The 24,446-nt window shown below is 41.5% G+C and overlaps 3 protein-coding genes across 5 annotated transcripts; 2 read left to right on the forward strand and 1 right to left on the reverse strand.

The window, feature by feature from the left end:
• Positions 1-429: 429 nt before the first annotated feature.
• On the forward strand, positions 430-7,799 carry cryzl1 (crystallin, zeta (quinone reductase)-like 1). 2 transcript variants are annotated; one of them, XM_087849978.1, is made up of 13 exons: positions 430-651; positions 1,029-1,106; positions 2,156-2,228; positions 2,385-2,429; positions 3,070-3,138; positions 3,677-3,810; positions 3,901-4,012; positions 4,212-4,232; positions 4,493-4,591; positions 4,985-5,109; positions 5,273-5,378; positions 5,458-5,503; positions 7,353-7,799. In XM_087849978.1, exons 1-13 carry the CDS (start codon positions 571-573, stop codon positions 7,447-7,449), a joined length of 1,086 nt encoding a protein of 361 aa, XP_087706104.1. In that variant the 5' UTR covers positions 430-570; the 3' UTR covers positions 7,450-7,799. The 2 variants fall into 2 exon arrangements, with proteins under 2 accessions (XP_087706104.1, XP_087706105.1); XM_087849979.1 differs by lacking the exon at positions 4,212-4,232.
• Positions 7,288-14,707, reverse strand: setd4 (SET domain containing 4). 2 transcript variants are annotated; one of them, XM_006783503.3, is made up of 13 exons: positions 14,541-14,707; positions 14,210-14,330; positions 14,025-14,120; positions 13,177-13,214; positions 12,482-12,570; positions 10,976-11,212; positions 10,746-10,805; positions 10,520-10,649; positions 10,257-10,431; positions 9,063-9,141; positions 8,869-8,949; positions 8,615-8,738; positions 7,288-8,460 (listed from the first exon to the last, which is right to left on the reverse strand). In XM_006783503.3, the coding sequence occupies exons 2-13, from the start codon at positions 14,283-14,285 to the stop codon at positions 8,302-8,304; spliced, it is 1,344 nt and encodes a 447-aa protein (XP_006783566.2). In that variant the 5' UTR covers positions 14,286-14,330; positions 14,541-14,707; the 3' UTR covers positions 7,288-8,301. The 2 variants fall into 2 exon arrangements, with proteins under 2 accessions (XP_006783566.2, XP_035760719.2); XM_035904826.2 differs by lacking the exons at positions 12,482-12,570; positions 13,177-13,214.
• On the forward strand, positions 14,669-23,327 carry LOC102797697 (carbonyl reductase [NADPH] 1-like). Its single transcript, XM_087849980.1, has 7 exons — positions 14,669-14,792; positions 15,951-16,065; positions 21,142-21,311; positions 21,405-21,512; positions 22,147-22,355; positions 22,462-22,515; positions 22,637-23,327. Exons 2-7 carry the CDS (start codon positions 15,953-15,955, stop codon positions 22,808-22,810), a joined length of 828 nt encoding a protein of 275 aa, XP_087706106.1. The 5' UTR covers positions 14,669-14,792; positions 15,951-15,952; the 3' UTR covers positions 22,811-23,327.
• Positions 23,328-24,446: the final 1,119 nt, after the last annotated feature.

Below are 24,446 nucleotides of genomic sequence, written 5' to 3' on the forward strand. Positions count from 1 at the left end.
TAGAATAAAACCGAGCTTTAAAACAAATGCTACTATAGTAATATCACTCAAGTGGAAATTACTAAAAACATAATATTTTGACCCTTTGACAAAAAATAGCTCATTGTTGTAAAATAAAATAAAGCAAAACTAGAACAGAATTGGTTTGATGTAGCAGAAAAATAAAATTAACTAAATAAATGCAGAAATTCATTCATTAAACTGAGTTTTTGCTAGTAATTCACTGGCTTTTGTTAAGGCATAAGGTTTTCTTAAAATAGTTTTAATTAACGTACTGTTTTCCTTGTATTATTATTATTATTATTATTATTATTATTATTATTATTATTATTATTATTACATACGAAATCTAACTGAAAAGAATTCATTTCATATTACATGTCCAGTAGTGGGCGGTATTGTAGTCATAGAAAGAAAAAACAACGAAGAAGAGGAGGTCAGCTGATTGACTTTATCCATACCGATCCCGGCGGTTTGATTTTTCCTATATTAGACTCAGCTGTTATTTGAAGAGCATTAGTCCAGTCGGTCACGTTAATAATATTTTGATATTCTGTGTCTGTGGATTTGATGAAAATCTGCAGCGTTATGAAAGGTCTGTACTGCCGAGCTGTCAGTGATGCTGAACCCAAGTTCGTTATCCAGGAAATGGTGAGTTTGAGGTTCCAGCTGAGCAGCTACAGCACGTCAGTATTAAAGGAACTTATTAGAAAAGCAAATTAGCTGTGCAGGGCTAATCTGCATATTTAACTCCCTGCTGCTGATTAGTCTCAGTCTACTGAACAATCCCTGCTTCTCTGAATATGTATAACAACTAACTGTCTGTAAAGATGATTATTTAGCAGGTGTTTTTGCTCTTTCATAGTAAGCTGCATTCAAATGTTTAGAAGAAGATCATGTCAGATATATGCATGATTTATTTCTTAGTTAGTGTAAACATTTTTTACGTTTCTGCTGTTTTTTTGTGTTTATGACTTCTACCTTTGTCTTCGTTGTTACACTGAGCGGCTTTGTGTGTTTCTCTCCAGACTCTCCCAGATGTCCTGAGCAGCCATCAGGTCAGAGTTCAGGTGAAGGCATGTGGACTCAGCCCACTGGACCTTAAGGTACTAACAGTGTGAGACCTGTGGCTGAACATGTTTCAGGTGGGTTAGTGTAGCTTAGTTATAGTGCAGGTTATTTTGGCCAAAACTGGAATTAATCCACACACATTCTCCATTTGTCCAAATCAGGGTTGCAGGGGGGCCTCGGGTCTATCCCAGCTCTCATAGGTCAAAAGGGCTGGACAGGTCACCAGTTTGTAACGGGGCTAACACAGAGCGACAGATAACCATTCAAACTCACAGTCAAACCAGTTAACCTACCCCACGCATGTGTTTGGAGAAAGTCCGGAGTACACGGAGAGAACCCACTCAGACACTGGGAGAGCATGGAAGCTCTGCCAAAACATCCCCAGATAGATTCAAACCCAGGATGTTCTTGCTGCAAGGCAGAGTCACTGCACCACGGTGCCGCCAAGTAAAAGAATAAAACTACAAAAAGTAAGAAACATAATTGTTTCATAAGTGAACCATCCAAAAATAAATATAATAACTCAGGGCTTTACCTTAATTCACTCAGGCTCCAGGCTTTCCCATATAGGTGGTAGCTCATCGTAACTCCCATTAATGAGCTACAGTAGCCTCCAGCAGGGCTTAATCTATTATTAACTGTGATATTGTAAATGTGGAAGCAATTTCTAATCGTATTAAGAGGATGGACCTGATCTCAAAATGCTCTAAAATATAAATTTAAAAAAAAAAACGATCTACCTGACGTCCCCCTCCTTCGTACCACACTTGGCACATTCCTGCAGAAGCATCAAACCAGACCAAAAGGTTTGGTCTGGTTTGATGGTTCCTGGGTCCAAATCAGAGGAGGATGATTAATTTCATTTGACTTGGCAGCAATTTACAAACACAGCTGGGTTAGAAAAGCTGTTTGTTTAAAGGTGTTTGTTTGTTTGTGGCACACTCACAATGTGTTTAAAATCATAAAAAAAGACACATTTGTGGTTTAATTTTTCTTTCTTGCTGCTTTTGTTGCCTCTGAACTGAAATAATTTGATAAATGCATCACTGATAATAACTCACTACTTGTAAACTGTCTATTACAGCTGTTCAGAGATGTCGGGATGCAGAGGGATTTAATCCCTGTCGGCAGAGAGGTGGCCGGGGTCGTCCTTCAAGGTCGCAAACACACACAAATGTTGACTCTGAAATTAGCTTTATTGTTCAGAACAAATTCACATGTGTGTGTTTTCGTGCCGAGTGAGTAAGAGACCTTGTGATGCATCATTCACGGCTCTTAATTTTTGTGTCTGTTTCCTTGTTTGTTCCTGACAGTTGGTCCCAAGGTTACCTTCTTTCAGCCGGAGGACGAGGTTGTAGGTAGGGATGATGTTTTAAATGGAGAATGTGAGGTTTTGCAACTTGGGAATTTCTATAAGTTTAAATCTTTTTAAGAATAAATACTTGAGTTTACAGATGTCTTTGATTGTTCATTGTTTCTGAGCTGTGACTCAGTTTTCAAAGTTGGACATGTTTTAATATTAGATCTGACTGAAACCTTGAATGTTGTTAGATCATATTCAAGAAGATGTCATAACCAAAATAACTTTAACACACTTGGACTGGTTTGTAGGGTTAAACACGTCCTAACTTGCACAAAAATAAAGATACTAACAGTCATTTAAAACCAAAAGAATTTGATAACCTTGATGACCCCGAGCTGACTCAGTGATGAGAGTTTTTTGTCTCCTTAATGCACAGTCAGATTAACACTTTTTTCCAACTAAATTTTCAAAGTAAAATTTCCTTTTAACTATTGAATTGTTAGAAAATACATTTCTCTGCTACGGTAAATAGACATGGAGTCACTTGGTTCTTACAAGCAAGTCTTAATTCACCCATAATTCATTGTACTGTAGTACAAAGACTTTAGAGATCTCTCTGAAGTCTGTTTGATTTCTCTAAACTTTATCTTTGTGAAAGCGGCTCCACATTTCCCATTTTCCTCTTCCCTCTTCAGGTATCCTTCCCCTGGACTCCAGCTTCTCGGGACTCTGTGAGGTCATTGACACCGATGAATATTATTTAGGTGAGATGCACGCTCTCTCACATCTTTATTATGTGAATTTTATTTTTCCTACTTTCATCTATCAGATTTTATGACATAGTAAACTTACTTCTAAATTCTTTTAGGTCTGTTATGTTTTTTATTCTGACTCTCGACTATACTAACTACCACAGCACTGACTCACCGATCATTTCAGGAAAAAGGTCGCTCTGATCTAAAAGGTGAACCCGTTCTCGCCTCTGCTTCAAAGTCGACGGGCAGAATGTTTTTGTGTGTCCACCTTACCTCTGCACCTCTGCACCGCATCAACTTTCAACTTTTTTGAATCAGAACTTTCAGACTGAAAGAAATGTAAAAGCACCTGAAGTGCACACACTGCCCTGATCCACCCCCATAGTCTCTGCCTACATTTATAATCTTTGGAAAAGAGCAGAGTGACAATCACCTTCTAGGCAGATGGATTTTAGAGCAACGAAAAGTTCTTAAAAGTTGAAATCTTGTAAATAAAATCCTATAAAAAGCTGTTCAGTGAGCATTTTTGTGTTTCTGCGATCTCCAGTTCAGAAGCCAGAGAAGCTCAGCTCGGTGTGTGTGGCAGCAGCGCTGCGCGACGGCCTTTGCGCTTACACTGCTCTGCACACACATGCTCGTATGGCGGCCGGACACACGCTCCTGGTCACGGACGGAGCCAGCGTACGTAAAAACACTCAAAATATAAACTGTGTGCGACCTTGTAAAGCGAGTGCACGCACGAGTAATGATCTCATCCCTCTTGCTGCGAAGTCTTTTGGCCTCATGTGCATCCAGCTGGCTTGTTACCACGGGGCGAAGGTGCTGACGACGTCACAATCGCCGCAGAATCACAGTTTCCTGGAGCAGCTTCGGCCCAGCGTAGGTGCGTACCGACCCACGCTGACATTTCTGTAGCTCGCATTGGAAAACTTGATGATCATCTTTGAAATGTTCTCCAAAATCACATTTTGAGATACTGCAACTGGCCTTTTCTTGTCATTCCTTTCATATTCACATACTCTGCTTCCAACCTGTTTTCATCTCTGCATCCTGTCCTCTCCTCACCTTCATATTCTCCTCAGGTGTTCAGGATCCCTTAGTAGGTGAGCTCTTTTCCTCTCTTCCCCACTGACTTGCCTTGCTTCCTAGCTTGATTGGTAACATAACTGTCATTGGTGTTTGAGCTGAAATAATTACATCATCTAAACTCTGCTGCCATCATGTGGTCGTTAGTGAAAACTGCGGTTTGCAAATTAAATGCGATCAGAGTAGAATTACACACAACTCGGTCGGTTTCTCAGTTTTAAATGTTTTCTGAGCTGCAGTGACTTATTCTGTCATATATGTGTGTTTATGTGTGAAGCCAGAGTTATTCCAGTGTTTAACAGCTCATCAGAACTGCTGTCGGCGGTTATGGAGGAGACGGGAGGACTGGGAGTGGATATCGTTGTTGACTCTGGAGGTAAAAAAATAAAATTGCTTTTCCTCACATCTTCTCCTTCTAGTTTAGATACTTGAAGTTTCTACACTATTTGGATGTCCAATCACGCAAAACCTCAGTTTTGCAGATGTTTACAGCCACTCAACAAGGCACCTTTGATGAGTTGGAGGAATGACTAAAATATCTGTAATATAAAGACTTCCTGCCACAGCTCGTGTATTGAGACTGTGTCGTGCACCTGTTTTATACATCGTGGACACACCTGTGCTCCTCTCATGACTCTCCTCCATCCTTCATTGATGCATCCTTCAAGGTGCTGCAGTCAGACGTCTGGTCACAGGCAGGATGAAGAGGCACAAATCAGACACATTAGAAAAGACCTTTGTGTTTGTGTGTGTGTGTGTGTGTGTGTAGTTCGTCTGCATGAAGGGGAGGAGGAAGTGGAGTCAGAAGAGAAGAAATTACTTCCACACAAACATGACATCATCAGTGTGCTGGGAGTGGGCGGCCACTGGGTTACATCCCACCAAGACCTGCAGGTGAGCTGGGGTCAGACTCAACAGCGGCATCATAAATTGATAACTTCATAGTTTATTATTACTATTTGAATAGAAATAACCTCTCTGGCTTTAAAGCATCTGAATGCAGCCCAGTCTGGTCTGTCTTCAGCATCACTTTCCTCACCTCTCTGTGTATTTGCAGTTGGATCCTCCAGATTGCAGATTACTTTATTTAAAATCAGCCTCTGTGTCCTTCCTCAACCCTGAAGTCTGGACAGCATCATCATCGCAGCAAGGAAGATACCTCCGTATCCTGTTCTTGCAGCATATAATCTAAAACCTTAACCCTGTAATGTGCATTTCTGAAGCCTTAACTGACTTTTGCAGATATTCTGAAGGATATCGTGGAGAAGATGTCAAGCGGAGTACTCAGGTAACCTCAAAATCTAGTTTAAGGAGTGCTGGATGACATTTCTCAGTGGGATCATACTAGCTTAGATAAAGTGCACAAATCCACATTTTAACACGAGGTCAACTTTCCAGTTTCCAGGATGCTCACATACAGTTACAACAAACATGCAGAAGTCCCAAGTCCAGCAGCTTAGACAACTTGTACATATGTTTGGAACATTACTGGAGGTGTGATGAAGTTTCACAGGGGACATATGTCCTCATTAGCCACTTATATTGAATTAGTTTTAATGGTGTATTTATTGTTTGGAATGAAGCCTTTTTAAATGCACAAAAACAGTTTGTTTCACCTCTGTCTTCTTGTATGCTTTTTTTTTCTCCGGGCATTTAATTTGTTTATTGCTAAATCTTTACAAGCAGACATTAAATAAATTATAACATATAGAAGGTAGGCCTTTCCCTTTCACATGTCCAAGGCAGACTTCTTCTATTTTTGACAGCTCTGGAATTTGCCTACTCTGTCTGGATCTGGATGAAATATCTCATTATTTTTAACATTAGACTTCTGCTGGAACAGCACTTGCAGAAGTTTAGTTTCCAGTTTAGTGCGGGGGTGTCAAACCTGCTTTGGTTGAAGGAGGATGGAACGATTGCTAATAGCCTACCATTCTTTTAAGGTTAAGAAGTAAATGTTTAATTTAATAAGCCTTTAGTTTAAAAGACAAATGACGATCAAAGATCTCGTGCAGGCATGTTGGTACAGACTAGGGCTGCCACAAACGATTATTTTGATAGTCGACTAGTCACCGATTATTTTTGCGATTAGTCGACTAATCAGATCATCATCCATTGGACATAAAACGTACAGCTTATTGCACCAACAGCATCTGCTCTTGTATAACTATCATTAGCTTACAGTTTTAAGTGTTTAAGGTATGTGCAAACTAAAAATAAAGACAAGATAATAGTTTATTAAATTTTAATGAAATATGCAGATTTCGGTGAAGTTTAATAAACTCCTTGCTATCTAAAATATAACAGGACACCGGAGTAAATTCTCGAGCATCTCACACTTCTGATAATCAGCTGTCTGCTTGACGTTTATTCAGCTGTGTAAAAACTATAACTTTAATCTCAGCCAAACCGATTTACTCAGGAACAAATAAAATACTAAAGAAAAGCCAAACAATAACATTTTTAAGTTATCTAAATGACTTATGTTTAACTTGAGTAGCGAAAGACGGCGGTGGGTTTGAAAACGATTTGCCGGCAGTCCGGTGTTCTCACGGGCTCTAGTGAGCCTAGCCCCCGGCTAGCTATCGAGCTAGTGGGTAACAGAAGTCTCCGAAAACGTCGGAGCGCTTTTGAAAATATGTGGTGTCTTGATAAACTGAGCAGATATTTGAGGTTTACACAGCTACATTCTCGCCTGAAAATATGTTAAACGTTTATTTTGTGACCCAGAAAGAATAATAAGAGTAATATTAAAACTAACTAGCTGCCGCTATTGTTGACAACTGAGCTGGGCTGCGCTATGAATTCTGGGACACAGCTTCTTCTTCTTCGGGGTTTACCGGCAGCTGGCATCCCTGGACATGCAGTGCTGCCATCTTCTGTTTCAGTCCGTTATTACACTCTTAAATCCTACTACTTATTCCTGCGTCTTTTGTGATCTTACAAAGCTTCAAACGACGTGTCGACTATTAAATCAGTCGTCGACGATTTTGATAGTCGACGTAATCGTGACTAGTCGACTAATCGTGGCAGCCCTAGTACAGACCGTAGTTATTTTATGGATTTGGGGATTCAGATTGTTTTAAAATTAGACTGTAATGGGTCTCTGATCAAATTCACCTTGTGTGTCTCTGCAGGCCTCAGCCCGAGGAAGCAGTCCCCCTCTATGAAGCCACAGTTGCCATGGAGACTGTCCAGCGTCACCCAAAGACGAAGGCTGTTGTTCAGCTCTGACCTAACTAATCACATTATGCAGAGATAAAAGAAAACAGCTCACCGTTCAGCTGGATCACTTCTCTCTGCAGTGACACTCTGTTCCAGTCAGTCACTGTTTACTTGTTAACACAGAACTATGATCTGTTTCAGGCCCAAAAATATGATAACAACAGGAAAAAGGCGCTCAATCATTAACTGCTTGAGTTTCAGAGTCACCTGGACAGTTTTACTTCACACTGCAGAAGAAAATCTTTTCCCACAGCCAGTGATATCCATTAAAATCTGATCACTCTTCATCACCTAATGTTGGTTTAGAAATGCACAAGGTGTCATCTGACTCAATAAAATCACATTTCATTAAAAAACAAGGCCGCCTTTTTTTTTTATTATGCAACAGATCTTTTGTTTGTTTGCTTCAGATCCATCTGTTTGTGAAGGGCAGCCAATCAGAAGAAAGTTGGCTTAAAGGGGTTTTAATAGACTTAAAACATCAAATTGAGGACCAAATCCTAGTATGACAGAAACAGGGATTATATTGAATCATTCAAAGCTGCTCTAGTAGATTCCAACACTAAAAAGATGGAGTTGAAAATTGAAACATGTCCCTTTGAGCTGTAATTTACAACATAAACAGCAGCTGGGATATTTGGTGGCTTCGTAAAATGTGTAATACAAAATCTAACTACTAATTAAAGCAAAAATAAATATATAAAATATCGGATTTAAAACTGGAGATGCATCCTTTCTGTAGTAGTATTTTGCTTATGATGAGAGCCTGTAACAGAGCATCCTATTGCTTTTCTCAGGAAACGCTTCAGCCAATCACTTGGCTTCTTGCAGCAGCTGTCGGATCAGAGGGCCAATCAGATGTCAGCTCACAGCACCAAGTGGACTGTCATTATGTCTGAGTGATTCCTCCAGTGCCTCGAGGCAGCTTCCCAGGATGCACCTCTCTTCCTGCCGCAGTGACTTGACCACATTTAGCTGCTCCCTAATTGGCTGCTCACATTGTTGGAGGAGGTGTGAGACCTACACACACACACACACACACACACACACACACACACACACACACACACACACACACACACACACACACACACACACAGTGCAGGAGAAAAAGGAATCAGGTGATGTGCTGCAAAACAGGGACAGAGTTAAATTCATGCACATGTGCACACACCTTATCTAGCGCGCTGCATGTGTCTTGCAGTAGTCGCTGACAGAGACTCTTAGCCATCTGGACGCTCCACTGCTCGCTTTCCTCACACACCAGCTGGCCGAGCAACACTGCCTTCCACTGGTGGCTGTAAATCACACACACACATGTTCAGACACACTCCCCAGACAGAGAAACTGATCCAGATTGTGACTGGACGTCCAGATTTTGGAGCAAAACACATCGATGTACATGTATAAATGTGTGTTGAGGCTTACTACAGTGTTTGTGGCAACGACAACAGCCTGAGAGCCGTCATCAGCCTCCAACTGGGACCGTCACTGGACACAGTGAGATTACTGGCAGGAAGGCAGGAAACATATGAAGGCATTTTTCCATTTTGCAGTTGTATCAAAGTTAAGTATTGGTCCTGTTTACAGCTGAATCATTAAGTATGTAAAGCGAGTCTTACTGAAGGAAACGGTTCTCTCTGAGAAACTTGATCTTCTGAGTCAAACTTCTGTCGCCTCTTAAAACATCACAGAGCAGATCTGAGGGACCACAGTGAAACACACGAGGCAAACAGTTTTTCATATTTTCTCTTATATATCTAATGTTACACTGGCAGATGCAAATAATAAACATGTTTCCAAAGTTTTAAATAATGAGGTCGGTGTATGTGCAAATAATCCCTGTAAGCAAAGGCTTAGGCTTCATAATACTGCTTTAAACACTCATTTTAAATTAATTTTTCCCCTGTTTGCTTTGTAGCAGTGAGAGGGGATGATGGCTGTTTGAGAGGTAGCCAATCAGAATGAACTTAAAAGAAGAATGAAAGAAGGGAAACAGCTCGTTTCAGATTACCAACATGTAAAGTAATGACCTATTTTAACTCCAGGGGTCATATGTTCATAAAGGTTCATTAGCACTGTCATAAATATATCATGATCAATATATGTAATAGGGGTGGGGGAAAAATGGATACTGTGTAGCATCGTGATATTTTGTTTGCTAATAATGTATCGATACAGGGACAGCAGAAATCGATATTTTGTTACAAAAAGGTTTTTGTGCTCTGACTTCAGAGCATGTTGATCCTTTTTCTGAGCAACAATCCTGACATTCCTTCACTGTCCAAATGTGTTTAACTTTTTTATGGCAGCAATAAACATGACAGTTTACTTATTTTAATTTAAGACATGTTTTATTTTAATTAAGTTTAAAACTTTTTTATTTAATGTAAAATTATATTTTGTTTTAATTTACTTTCAAATTCTTCAGTTGCTGAAGGGGCTGCATAGTTTTCATAAACTGCATAGTTCAGAATAGCTATAATTGTACCAGATGGTTGATTCAGTTAAGTTGGACTAGACTGTAATACAAACCGTTCAGTTTGTCAACAATAAAACTGAAATGAGAGAAAGACTGAGTGTGAGACTTTGATATTAGATAAAATGAATATTGATAAAGTTTACCTTTATGTACAGAATCTGAATATCGCAAAATATTTTAACAAATTGCAATAATATTGTATCGTGCGTTAAGTATTGTGATAATATCGTATCGTGGGATGTATGGTGATTATTACCTCTAATATGTAAATATAAATTTGATTCGACGATAGGGCAAAAACTTCCCCCTGATAAAACCTACTGCAGAGGTTTACCTGTGTCCACATAGACCACACTGTGGGGATTGGCAGTGGTGACAAATCCGTACTCCAACAACAGCTGCTGGTTATCGTGGGAACCGTAGTTAATGAAGGCCTGCTGGTAGCGCAGAGTCCCAGACACACTCCTGATTTCATAACATCTCGTCGCATCGTTAAAACCTGCTTTTACCTGACAAAAGAAATGCAGTCGTACACTCTCAATCAGTACAACCGGCTCCGACTCGACAGCTACAGTATTCTTGCAGCATCACATTTACCTGCACGTCAGGGCGATGGTTGAGCAGATCCAGGAAGGGAGCTAAAGCATAATTATCAGGTCCTGACAGGAAGCTGCTTGAAGCATGGCTCATGAAGACGGTGCGTGTGTTGACACTACACCACGCCCACCTGGGAAAGGAGGAGGAGCTTAGTTAGAGATCGTATTCTCATTCACTAATACTGCTATGTAAATGGTTCATTTGGTCAAAGATAAGGAACGTGTACCTCAGCGCCTCATAGGTCAAAACGTCCGCTGTGGGCTGACTCAGAACCGGCTGCAGGGACCTGAACCAGTGAACCAATCACAGCGCGATCATTCACTTTTCACACAAGAAGCCTAAACATCATTTGAACAATTACTTTTATTCTGATGCATTTTACGCCCCATTCAGCCAATTTTTAGAAAACGAGCTGATCCACGAGCGAGTACAAATCCCGGCCTTAACCGCACTCACCTGAAAAACTCCTGATTGGAGGAGTGCATTTCCTTCACTGCCTCCCTCTGCTCCAAGGCCCGCCTCCGCACACTGGCAGGTAAAAGAGCCATGACATCATCGCTGAAATAGGCGGGGCAGGTGTAAACTGTGGGCAGCACATTGATGTAAGGGAACCAATCAGAGGCCTCTCCTCTGTGCCGCTCACACACCAAGAAGATGCAGAGAGCCAGGAGGGGAGACAGACGAGGTTTCCAGCTGCAGAGAAAAAAACACACCCAGCAACAGTTTGGTTTCATCTCATTCTGGCTAAAATACTCAGAGTCCATCAGCTGAATCCTTCTGTGAGCTGAGATAGTGTGAAGTACAGGCGCACAATTAACCTGGCACTGAGTCTGAGCTTGTGTAAGCTTACGACCAGTGTTGGTCAAGTTACTAGAAAAAAGTAATCAGTAACTAATTACTGATTACTTTCCCCCAAAAGTAATCCCATTACTTTACTGATTACTTATTTTCAAAAGTAATTAATTACTTAGTTACTTAGTTACTTTTTAAAAACACGATTTACAACCTGAATAGGTGATAAAGTGATAGATCTTTCAGGCCAATTCTACTTTTTCTACATAATCATCATACAAAATGTAATCAAATGGAAAAGTCTCTTTTTAAAACTTGTTTTATTAGTTTTAATCTTTTAACTTTATGCATCAAGCAAAGATTTAATTATATGCAACATTCTCTGACTGGAAGAAATTTGTTTAATATTTAAACCTATTTTCTGCACATTCCAGCACATAAAATAAAATATTTTTTTTGTTTGTGTTTACACTCAGTCTTTCAAATAGATGCAAGTAAAACACAGCAGAAAATAAATAAAGTCAAAGACTCAGCGGTCCTTTTGCTCTATTTTCACCTGTAAAGCAGGAGTGGGGTAGGCGGAGGTTTACCCTGGTGCAGGTGTGCAGCGGTCAGTGGAAGAATCTGCGAGTTTCTCTGTGAGTTTCCCATTACGTCGTAGCTACTCGGTGCTTGCTCGGAAGTTTAGGGGTTTTTTTCGCTGTAAAAAGAAGTTTTCTTCCCACGCACAACGGACACTAATGTTTTTGTCACTTTTTATGGAATCAAACTCAAAGTAAGGTCAGTACTTCCACGCTTTAAACGCTGCACGCTCATACTCTCTCTGCACTCGATATATGATCCATTGTTGATCTGCACACAGCTGTTGTCACGAACGTCGCACTCGCTTACGTCACTGTCATGAGACATTCTAGCAAAAAATCACGGTTTTAGTAACGCAGTAACGCAGCGTTCCTACGGGAAAGTAACGGTAATCTAATTACCGTTTTTGCAATAGTAATCCCTTACTTTACTCGTTACTTGAAAAAAGTAATCGGATTACAGTAACGAGTTACAAGTAACGCATTACTGCCCATCTCTGCTTACGACACTCTAACACATACATAGATTAAATCCTGCATGCCGTATAGAGGATGAAAATATTGGAATATGTTTCCATTCTGTGTTTACCTCTTGATGTACGGTCCCAGGTAGCTGTGCAGAACGGTGGAGGTTGTGAGGAGGCACGACTCCGGCAGAGAAATAATCAGCTGACCGGGCTGCCACACAAACACCCACAGATAAAGCTTTAACATTCAAACGTCACTACAGGATCTACACTTGATCCTGTAACTACTGTAACCAAACAGTAACCAATTCAAATGTTTAAAACACACATAAATAAATCATTAACTGCCAAACAGATCGAGCACAAAACCTATAAGAAAGCTATATAAACAATATACAGTTATTTCATTATGAATAATATAAAGCTTAATATTAAAATAACATGTTGTGCATATGTCAGCGTGTGCTTTGTGATGGTTTTAAATGTATGCTCATGTTTCAGTTAGAATTCAGAATTACTGCTAATATCAGGCACGTGGTCACAAAGAAGGTGAACAAGTGGATGTTGAGTTTAACAAAATATGATCAAAGTTAAAAAAAGTAATTTTAATAAACCATTAAATCATTTATTTCTAACATTATAAGACTTTCATAACAACTTCAACCTGTCAGCGACTTGCTATGTTTATTCCCTGAAGTTTCCACATTGTGATTTTCAAAATAAAATAACATTTTTGATTTTTTTTTTTTCTCCTGAAGATGCAAAAAGTTCAGAATATATGTTGATAAAAATGTGGCATTTAGGGAATCTGGATTACCTTAATAGTTCTGAGAGTCTGCAGTCCTCTGCCTGTGTCTGTATGAACCACATGTACATGTGAATATCATGATTTAACACACAAACTGTCTGCGTAGGTAATGTCTCTGATTGGCCCAAGAAGATACCAACAGAAAACCTCCTCACAGTCATGCTCTATAAAACCAACCAGGTCTGAAAAACTCAATCCTTCAGAATCAGCTGAGGGTCAAGAGGTCACATCAGCATGTGGGACAGGTGTCTAGGGTCTCTTTGTTTGATACCAGGCTCAGCCCAGATGTCTTCTATGTCAAAACAATGATCTAATATAGTAATATTTAAATACTCATAAATGTAGCTCAGGGCTGTGAAATGCAGAGACAACACTGTATAGTAGTTTGGAAATATCCCACTGATCAAATGGTTTTAAAGAAATGTTTCAAAACTCAAAAGGCTCAGACCTGGCCCACGGGGGGTCTCACACTCATGACAACCATGCTGAAGATTCTGGCTTTAGGTGTCATACTTGGGGTGAGTATGAAACTGATTAGGGTGCTCCAGTACTTGGGAAATTGTGAAAATTTAAAAACTCTGGAATACAATAATGTGAAGTAGTTTGGAGGTCAGTTCATACAGAGTGTGTACTTCATGTCTATGTATTGTGAGAGGCTGTAACTCAGAAGACATTCATAGCATGATGGTAAAATCTGGCGTGGCTTCAATAAATATATTTAGTGTACAGAAAATCCTGATGAAGTCAGGTGGGAAGTTCTGAATGAACCTAAAATCACCCAACAAACAATGGGCAGCTTTCCTTTTCGGGTTATATGATACTCCTGAGGATGTGGAAAACAATATAGGATGTGGTACCAGTGAAGAGAGCTGGCTGAAGCAGTGTGGAGGAAAATCCTCTGTGGTGAAGAAACTTCCTGAGCCTCACATGCTGCGGCTGGTGACACAGAGACACTGGAGAGACAGAGAGGGGCAGAGAGTCTGAGCTGAGCCAGCATGCAGCACGGAAACACTTTAAATTCAAGCAATCAGCGTGTTTCTACCTGACCGGGCGCTGCTTTCGTGTTTCTGCCTCCTCTTCCGGGCAGTTCGTCCAGCTCTGTGACTGTGACCTCTCATGGTCTCTTTTTGTAGGTAAACACACGCTCATCTGGACAGCTCTCTCTATCGAAACACACAACATACGTAAGACTTTGTGAGTCTGAAGAGCACAAATAAACTGTAATCACTGTAACAGTTTTAACAATCACAAAGAACTACAAATGGACGATCGATTAAGAGACTACATGCCACATAAAAACCCTTCAGTGAGCCGCAGCACTGATCTCTAATCTGTTCTGCTGTCGTTTATTTTTATCAGATGATCCTACAAACCTTCCTAAAAGTTGATCCAAAATAGAGAGAAATGCCGAAATATTGTCCATATTAACGTGAAACTCTTCGCAGTACAGCTCATCCATAACCCAACCCACGTGTTCCACTTGTTTTTCCGGGAATGCGCACCGATCCTGCGCAGAACGCCGCCCTGCTTTTCTTCTTTTTCATTTTTTTTAACAGTCGTACATTTTCATGTGCAGCGCTTTTTGTCCTCTCTGCAGCCTCATTCGGGACCAAACCCCAGCTTCAGTAAGTGTGAGGCCTCCGCTACATCTTACAGTTTTCGTTTGTCAGCAGCTTGTTTGAATTTTAGAGGATTTAAGGAGGCGTCGGGCCGACCTGCAAACTGAAAGTCAGCGTTATGTAAGAGAGAGAGACGCTGGTGAAAGGTCTTCTGATTCTCTTCGATCAAAGGCTTTTAAACGGGAAGTTTGGACAAATTATTAATTCCATGCTGTAATTTACAGTCACGTGCTGTTTGCACATGCCTCGTAAAACCACAATAAGGCACTGTTTAAATTCTGCTTTAAAAATATGCAGAACATCCCTTTATTCTAATTAATAAGCTATTCCAGTATTTACTTCCTTAAACTGACAGTGCACTTTTTTCCCTCCCGGATTTTTCCCCTTAGACTTCCACCAGGTCTGAAGCTGCACTTAGATGTAACACACATATTCACGGTCGGGCCAGTTATCCAACAGCTACAGACGAAAAACTGGGGAGAGAATTTAAAAACTATAGCAGACAAACAGTAAATTGAGAAGGAAATAGGCCGTCTATAGTATCTGACACATAAAGGACACACTTGGAACAAAGGGACAGAAAACTCAGGCCAAGGCCAGCTGTAAGGTGGCTGCCCTCCCAACCAACCACTGTGTCAGGACAGGCACCCCAGCCTCAGTGAGCTAACTGTGCCTTCAGGCTGCAGCAACTAGGAAAACAGGAAATTACTGCACAGCCCAGAGAACCAAATAAAAGTCTACATTGGGACTAAACTGTATGCCGGCACAAGTGACAGCAATGTGTAGCATAGAGTGGAGAAAAAGTCAGTAACAGCTGCCAGAAAATCATTTTTGTGCAAGAAAAAAACCCAAACTTTTTTTTTTTAACATTTCCCACACAAATTAAAAACAAAAAAACAGCTGAGTGTGCTTAGTTGTGTAGTGCCGACATCTCAGTATGTTGATGTCAGGGTGCAATTAAATGAATATTTTAGGGAATTCTTTAATTTTATCTCATTGTTCTTTTTTTTATATAATAAAAAAATAAATTTTACCATGATCTAAAGTTTCAGTTTTTCTTAGATAACTCATGGTCCCAGTCCAGAGCAGGGCCCACCTATGAGTTTAACCACCACTTGTGTGGAGTTCAGACACTGATGCCTCTCTCTCTCTCTTTTTGTACAGACATGTCAACCCGAGTTGCCGTGGTAACTGGAAGTAACAAGGGCATCGGTCTGGCCACTGTCCGAGCGCTCTGCAAGGAGTTTGAAGGAGACGTTTACCTCACTGCCAGAAATGTGTAAGTGACTCACCTGGTGACACCTGGACCAAGTTGATGACGTATCTGCAGTTTAATCATCTCAACACTTTTGCATACCAGGAGCTTAAAACTAAAGCTCAGTCAGAGCTAACAGGAACTGCAACTGTGGTTTGTTTGTTCATCCAAGCTTCTTGCTTCAGGCTCTGAGCACGCACACGGAGTGAAAAAGGGCATTTGATGCATCATTTGACTGTCCTTCTCCACACAGTTGACCAACTAATGTGCCGTGGGTTTTGACGTTCTAGTGCTCTAGTGGTCCTCGAGCTCTCGGCTAGCTATCGAGCTGGTGGGTAGTAGACGTCTCCAAAAACGTCGAAGCACTTTTGCAAATATGCAATATCTTGATAAACCGAGCAGATATTTGAAATTTACACACCCACATTGTCGACTGAAAAAATGTTAAAAGTTTATTTTGTGACCCAGACAGATTAATAAGAGTCATTTTAAAACTTAGTAGCGGCCGCCATTGCCATTTGGCTGGGCCATGCTATGAATTCTGGGATATGGTGGGCCACGAAGGACACACCCAACCCATCCTTCAAATTCGGGGAAAAGGCTGACGCATTTGTCGGCTGCATTCGGAGGAGTCTACGAATTTGGACAGCCTTCGGCGCGTCGCTGTGACGTAATCGGTCTACAAGTTTTTGGACACGACCAGAACAATTCTGGAAGAGTATGGCGTTATTTTTGTGCCACTGTTCTGAGTGCACGTAAAAAAAAAGTTTGCACCTTAGTTTGCACTTACACCTGCAATTTCTTTTTACGTGCACTCAGAATAGTGGCACAAAAATAACGCCATAGAAAGAAGGCTGTAACCCATAATGCAGAGCTCTAGAGTGCGACCAAATTTTTCAGTGGTGCGACCAGCAGCTGTTCGAATAAAAAAAGAACAGAAAAAAAGTCTCCGCAACTCTGAAAGTCTCTGTGGTCAACAACATACACACATTATGCCCCTATCATGGTCTAATCCAATCAGTGACAGCCAGGGGCGGGACCTCTCTGATTGTCCGTGGTCCAGATATTTCTGTAGTCCTTCGTGTGTACATTTGAAAGTGCAGGTGGATAGAGAGAGGTGAGTAGTTTGAATAAAGCTCACAGATTCTGATGCGTCGACAGTCCGGACTTTGTGTTTACGTCTTTTTTGCGCTCGATTCTGAGCTGCAGGTTTTCTCTCTCTCCAACCAAAATTCACTGAACCAGCAGCAAAAGAAGATCCAAACTACGCTTCAAATTTAATAAATATCGTTATTAATTCACTCTCACTTTTGCAGTTTTGCTTCCAAATCACACTTCATGTGCAGCTCTCGCTCTCTCTCTCTGTACTTCAAGAACAGTTTCCCATCTCAAATCTCTGTTTTCTGCATTATTGATTCACTTATTACCCATCAGTCTACTGTTGTTTGCAGTGCTGTCGGCCGCTGTCTTTTTTTAAATCTTTTTTTAACTTAAATGACCTCGGACAAGAAAGCCTAATTTCTGCTGTTCAATACTGAAGAAATTTATACTTTTTAAAATTATACAAAATTGCAGGATAATTTTAAGGTTATCTGCTAAAAGGCCAGGAAAATCCCCTTCATGTTTTTTGGTGTTTTATCTTCAGTTACGTTGACACAAAGGCATCTGCTATGATGCTTACACCTCTGGTGAAGTCTCACAAGTGTCAATACTAATAAATTATCAAAATAATAATATTTCTGACTGTCTGAGGCAAAATCGAATCGGGACCTTGTGAATCGCTATTGAATGGATTATAGAAATCAGTGATGATACCCAGCCCTATTGAGTAGTCTAGAGCCGACTGAAGTGGATGTAGCTGTGGGTAATAAGAAAAGATGAAAAGAACTGTTGATAACTTTTTTGTTAAGGTAAGGCCTGATCTGTCTGAAATTCAGTCAGTGCTCTGACACGGAGCCATCAATCTTTGAATGCTGAAAAAGCAACAGTGTATCCAGAAAACACATTATATGCTGCGATAAATGCACTGCCCAACTGTCCCTTCGCCCCATTGCATTTCAGCGGCAGGTAGCAGCAAACAGGTCGCAAAGGAGGCCGAGATGGTGATTAAGTTTAACATCGTCTACAACATTACCAAAGAGTGCCAAAGCACTTTAAGCACAAGCACTTTTTCAGTAATTTTTTATTTCTTGTTGAACTGTGCTCCAAATAAAGAACTTTGTGTTGACAAGATTGTTAGTTAATCATTTACAAATTAATATTGTCTGTATAGACAGCAATTCCCCCCCCCCCCAAAAAAAGTGCACATGTAAAACTGCGGTGTTAAGCGATGCGGTTGAAAAATTTGGGTGCGCCTAACTTTTGTGCTGATGTGCCTAAGAAAAAACGTTAGGCGCACCAGTGCAACCGTGGCAGAAAGTTAATCTAGAGCCCTGCCACAATGGCAATGATCAGTGGCTAGTGGATCTGAGGGCAGTCCACAGTAACCTCCCTGAACAGGGACCAGTAACCATCACCGTGGCAGACATCCAAGAAAGGGTCTCCAGAGTTGGACATGGTTCATGCCTACTGGCTGAAGAAGCTAACTTAACTCCACGAGCGCCTGGCAGCACAAATGAACCAGCTGCTAGTTGATGAGAGACACCTGGAATGGCTAACCGAAGGCTGGACAGTCCTGATACTTAAGGACCCACAGAAGGGGCCGGTCCCATCCAACTACCAACCAATAACCTGCCTCAGTACCACGTGGAAGCTCCTGTCAGGCATCATAGCGGCTAAGATGAATAGGCACATGGGTCAATACATGAGCGGGGCACAGAAAGGGATTGGCAAGAATACCAGAGGCACAAAACACCAGCTACTGGTGGACTGAGCAGTCGCCCGAGACTGCAAGACTAGGCTGACCAACCTGTGCATTGCCTGGATTGATTACAAGAAGGCCTATGACTCAATGCCCCACACCTGGATCCTGGAATGCCTAGAACTATACAAGATCAATGGGACCCTAAGAGCCTTCATCGGGAACTGAATGGGGATGTGGCAGCCCATAGCACAAGTTACCATCAAGTGCGGGATCTACCAAGGAGATGCTCTGTCCCCACTGCTGTTCTCCATACGCCTGAACCCCCTCAGTGAGATCATTGACAAGACTGACTACGGATACCGACTACGAACTGGAGCAGTTGTCAGCCACCTCCTGTACATTAATGACATCAAGCTGTATGCCAAGAGTGAACGAGACATCGATTCACTGATCCACACCACCAGGATATACAGCAATGGCATCTGAATGTTGTTTGGACTGGAGAAATGTAGTCGAATGATAACAAAGAGAGGGAAGGTAGTCAGAACTGAGGGGCTCAAACTACCAGAAGGCAACATTGCAGACATAGAGGATAGTTATAAGTACCTGGGGATCCCACAGGCTAACGGGAACTATGAAGAGGCCACTAGGAAAGCTGCAACCACCAAGTACCTGCAGAGGGTCAGGCAAGTCTGGAGGAGTCAGCTGAACGGTAAGAACAAGATCCGGGCCATCAACACCTACGCCCTGCCCATGATCAGGTGCCCTGCTGGGGTAATAGGCTGGCCAAAGAAGAAGATAGAAGCCACTGACATCAAGACAAGGAAGCTCCTGACCATGCATGGAGGGTTTCACCCAACTGACCGCATGCTCAGTTAATACCTCAGGCAGCAGAAACTCAAGAATGAGGAGGAAGACGAGGAACCATCATGGAAGGACAGGCCCCTGCACGGTATATACCACCGGCAGATAGAGGAAGTGGCTGATATCCAGAAATCCTACCAGTGGCTGGACAAAGCTGGACTGAAAGACAGCACAGAGGCACGAATCATGGCAGCACAGGAACAAGCTCTGAGCACAAGATCAGGGCTGGGGTCTATCACACCGGGCAAGACCCCAGGTGCAGGCTGTGTAAAGATGCCCCAGAGACAATACAGCACATAACAGCGCGGTGCAAGATTCCAACTGGCAGGGCATACATGGAATGCCATAACCAAATGGGCGGCATAGTGTACAGAAACATCTGTGCCGAGTATAACCTGGAAGTCCTGAGGTCAAAATGGGAGACGCCCCCTAGAGTGGTGGAGAATGACCGAGCTAAGATCCTGTTTGACTTCCAGATACAGACGGACATAATGGTGGTAGCTAACCAACCGGACATAGTGGTGGTAGACAAACAGAAGAAGACGGCCGTAGTGATCGATGTAGCGGTTCCCAATGACAGAAACATCGGGAAGAAGGAACACGAGAAGCTCGAGAAATACCAAGGGCTCAGAGAAGAGCTCGAGAAAATGTGGAGGTCCAAGTGGTAATCTGAGAACTAGGTGCAGTGACTCCCAAACTAGGCGAGTGTCTCCAGCAGATCCAGGGAATAACATCGGAGATCTCTGTCCAGAAGAGCGCAGTCCTAGGAACAGCTAAGATACTGCGCAGGACCCTCAGGCTCCCAGGCCTCTGGTAGAGGACCTGAGCTTGAAGGACAGACCACCTGCAGGAGAGGGGGAATTTTTTATTTTATTTTTTTTATTTAGACCTGGAGAAGGTGACACAGGTGCTGCTGAAGAGTCAAGTGAATATTTTCATGTTGGTACTTGGTATGCTCACGCTGCTATTTATCTCCAACGTGATGGGATGCACATTAGAGTAATGGGCTCTTCAATGCATTCCTGTCTCATACTCTCATGATGGAAATCACTGAAGTTTGAGGTCAGATGAAAGTGAATCTGTTTTTCAACCATTTATGTGTTCAAGCCTATAAATTGGTTCAATAATTGAATATATTCTTGCAGCAGGTATGTTACATCTTTAATGTAACCAAAGGAATGAGTGAAATGTGGCGCTTACAGATGATTTCAACCTGAAATTGTGAACACGTCTTGCTGCACATTTGTTCCATTATGTGTACAGCAAATGACCGTGGTGATGTGGCCAGGCCAGTGATGGAACTTCATCATGTTTCAGGGCCTTCAGGGACAAAATGAAGAGAGAAAGACTGAGAATCTCAGCTGGTATAAGGTGTAAACGATGAGATCGAAGACAAAGTGAATATAAATGAGGATGTTTTGCTCCTCTTGCAGAGGCCGTGGTGAGGCAGCGGTGAAGGCTCTGAACTCAGAGGGACTGAAGCCCCTGTTTCACCAGCTGGACATCGACGATCTGAACAGCATCAAAACCGCCGCTGAGTTCTTCAAACAGAAATACGGAGGAGTGGACGTCCTCATCAATAACGCTGCGATAGCATTCAAAGGTAATTAACTTGTTGTGCTGATGTATATCATAGTGCTGTGGAGCTGCACACACTGATGTTGTAATGTTGACGGAGATCACGCTGTCTCCTCAGTGGCAGACACGACTCCGTTTGGCATCCAGGCGGAGGTGACCCTCAAGACAAACTTCTTCTCCACCAGAAACATGGGGACTGTCTTCAATGAGATCATCAAGTCTGGAGGTACAGCTGGACCCAGTCTGCATCATATTTTACTTGAAAGTTTGCGTTTTTAATTGAGTGAGCGTACATGTCAGTAACTGATAATGAGAAACTTTTAGTTTTTAAATATATTAGACATCAATCAGGAAGAGTTGTTTGGAGTCTTCTTCTTGCCATGATGTCTGTATCCTAGCTGTATGCCAGGACTTCAAGGTGAGTTTGCTTCTTCAGATGATAAAACTATGCATCTTCGATTATGCAGCCTCCCTTGCTATTTGTCCTCCAAATTAATGTTAAGACCTCCTTCAGCATGACTTACTGAGATTTATTTCTGCCTGACAGGCAGCAGAGCAGAGGACAGATGAGAAGAATAGGCATTGGCTAAAGAAAGCAGGAAAGCTTTTTCACAGCAGCCATTCTGATACATCATAGCTACATAAACACGGGTCTAAAAAACAAGAACACACCTTTATCTGAACATCAGAAGTCCTCCTGGAGAACCTGCTCAAAGCATATCCATCAGTCTCTGAAACAAACCTCAGATGGAAGCTGTTTGGAGTTTAAAGTTTAAAGGACTCTAAGAGCACGAAGGAGACAAACGTCCTGTTTGTTTTCTATCTTCAGATTCTTGTGTGTGTACGTCTGTGTGTTTTAGGTCGTGTGGTGAACGTCTCCAGCATGAACTGCGTCAGTGGTTTGAAGAAGTGCAGCCCGGACCTCCAGCAGCGTTTCCGCAACGAGAACATCACAGAGGAGGAGCTGGTGGAACTGATGCAACGATTTGTCGATGAGGCCAAGAAAGGCGAACATAAAGAGCGCGGCTGGACCGACGGGGCCTATACAGTGTCTAAAATTGGATTGACGGTACGTTTGATTAATGCGTTCGCTGTTATTAACCAGAGCCATGAAGATTTGACCTAAAACCATATTATGAGACACTGATTATATTTCTGTGTGGATGTTTTTAAAGGTGCTGTCCGTGATTCATGCTCGTCGTCTGACCAAGGAGAGACCGAATGACGGGGTAACTGAAATATATAACTAACAATGCAGAACTTCTATATTCAGTGGGTTTTTGTCATGGTTTTATGTCCATTAAATCGTCATTGCTAACATTTTGTTTTTAAATTTGATTCTTTTAAAAGATCCTGTTGAACGCCTGCTGCCCAGGATGGGTGCGCACTGACATGGCTGGACCAACTGCTCCCAAGTCACCAGACGAGGGCGCTGTCACACCGGTCTACCTGGCTTTGCTGCCATCTGGAGCCAAAGAGCCTCATGGAAAGTATCTCTCGGACAAAGAAGTCCAGCCGTGGTGAAAGAGAGTTTAACATGAAAAATAATTTGCAAAGAAAGTTTGTCTCTGTTCAGAAGTGGTGATGAGCGTGTGAGACTCGCAGCGTTTCCACATCAGCGATAACAAAATGGGGTGAAATCGAAACTGTGAAACATTTAACGAATGAAAGTCACCCAACATAAAAAAAAAACTGTAACATAAACTGATATTGCTAAAGCTCAGGGATGTTTTTTTAGGACAGAGTTTAACTCTTATCCAAATATTTTGATAATAAAACCAAAATCGTTCATTTTATTCTCGGTAACAGTACAGTACTGTGTGTGTGTCTGCTAGCTGAAACGAATCAAAATAAAAGTGAATCCGTGAAATGTTTGATTGTTAACAAAGCCTTCAGTACATAACATTTTCATATCTTTGACGTCATAAACTTGCCTTAACTGGATGAAGCTAATTGTTCAGAATTACTAGAAAATGTGTTTGTTTTATACAAAATGCTGTTTATTTGTGTTTGTTTTAAATAAAACATGTGGATCTCCAGTCAAAATTGTCAGGGCTCTGTGTGCGGGCAGGCGGAGAGGAGGATCCAAATGCAGGACTCGAACAAAGAATTGTAACTCAAAAAAACCTCAGCTTTATTTGCTGGCAGAAAACAAAAGATGAAACTGATCAATGGTACTGAACATGAAAAACTGACACAAAACCACACAGGCATGATCTGATGGTACAACGCGACACCGAGCACGGGAAAACACAGGGCTTAAATACACAGGGTAGTAACGAGGGAATGGGCAACAGAAGGGAGACACAGCTGGGAGAGATCAGGGCTAATGAGACAGGGGGAACCAAGCTGCATACACTAACTTAAGACAAAGACTTTCACAATAAAACAGGAAACATGAATTACTAAACAAGAACGCAGACTCGACATTGAGAGACAAAATAACATGGAATACATACATGGAAATCAAACAATACATGAAACCACAAATCCTTAAGCACAGATAAACAGAAACAAGAAACTAATAATAATCATCATTATCACTACAAGAGAATAAGAAAACAATCCATGAAGCAGAATTAAACCAAAATATAATAAACTCAAAATACTGGGTCCAACGGACCCAGAACTGTGACAAAAATACCAAATAACGTGACTTCAAAACATAAGGGTGAGTGGTCTGAATGTTACAGTGTCCCCGTATTACACAGAGTGCATCACCACTCCTCCACCATCTTCACCTTTTCTTTGGTTTGTCCAGTTTCCTCTTCACGTTTCTGTAAGGAAATCTGTCTCCAGCATCTTGGAGCTCTTCTTCCCTGGACCAGTTATGTCCCTGTGAGAGAAGCCAGCTGTTTTTTTTGTTTTTAAAAAAAAACAATTTCTGGGATATTTTCTCTATAATAAGATTCTTTAGAACATTTTTGGCCATCTTGAGAATAAGCAAACCTGTAAAAGCTGATGCTCTGCACTTAACCAGCGTATAAACTATTGTCTGTTTAATCAGGACAGCAGCAGTTTTCAGCTGTATTAACAGAATTTTTTTTTCATTTTGGTTCAGTATTGAATGTTATTGTTTTATGTGTACTTTTAATATTCAACTACCTGTTAGTTTATCGTTGCTTTACGCGCTGATAATGTTCAAAACTCCACCCAGCTT

Source organism: Neolamprologus brichardi, chromosome 13, assembly GCF_056152115.1.
Source record: "Neolamprologus brichardi isolate AB-2024 chromosome 13, ASM5615211v1, whole genome shotgun sequence".
Taxonomy (NCBI): Eukaryota; Metazoa; Chordata; class Actinopteri; order Cichliformes; family Cichlidae; genus Neolamprologus; species Neolamprologus brichardi.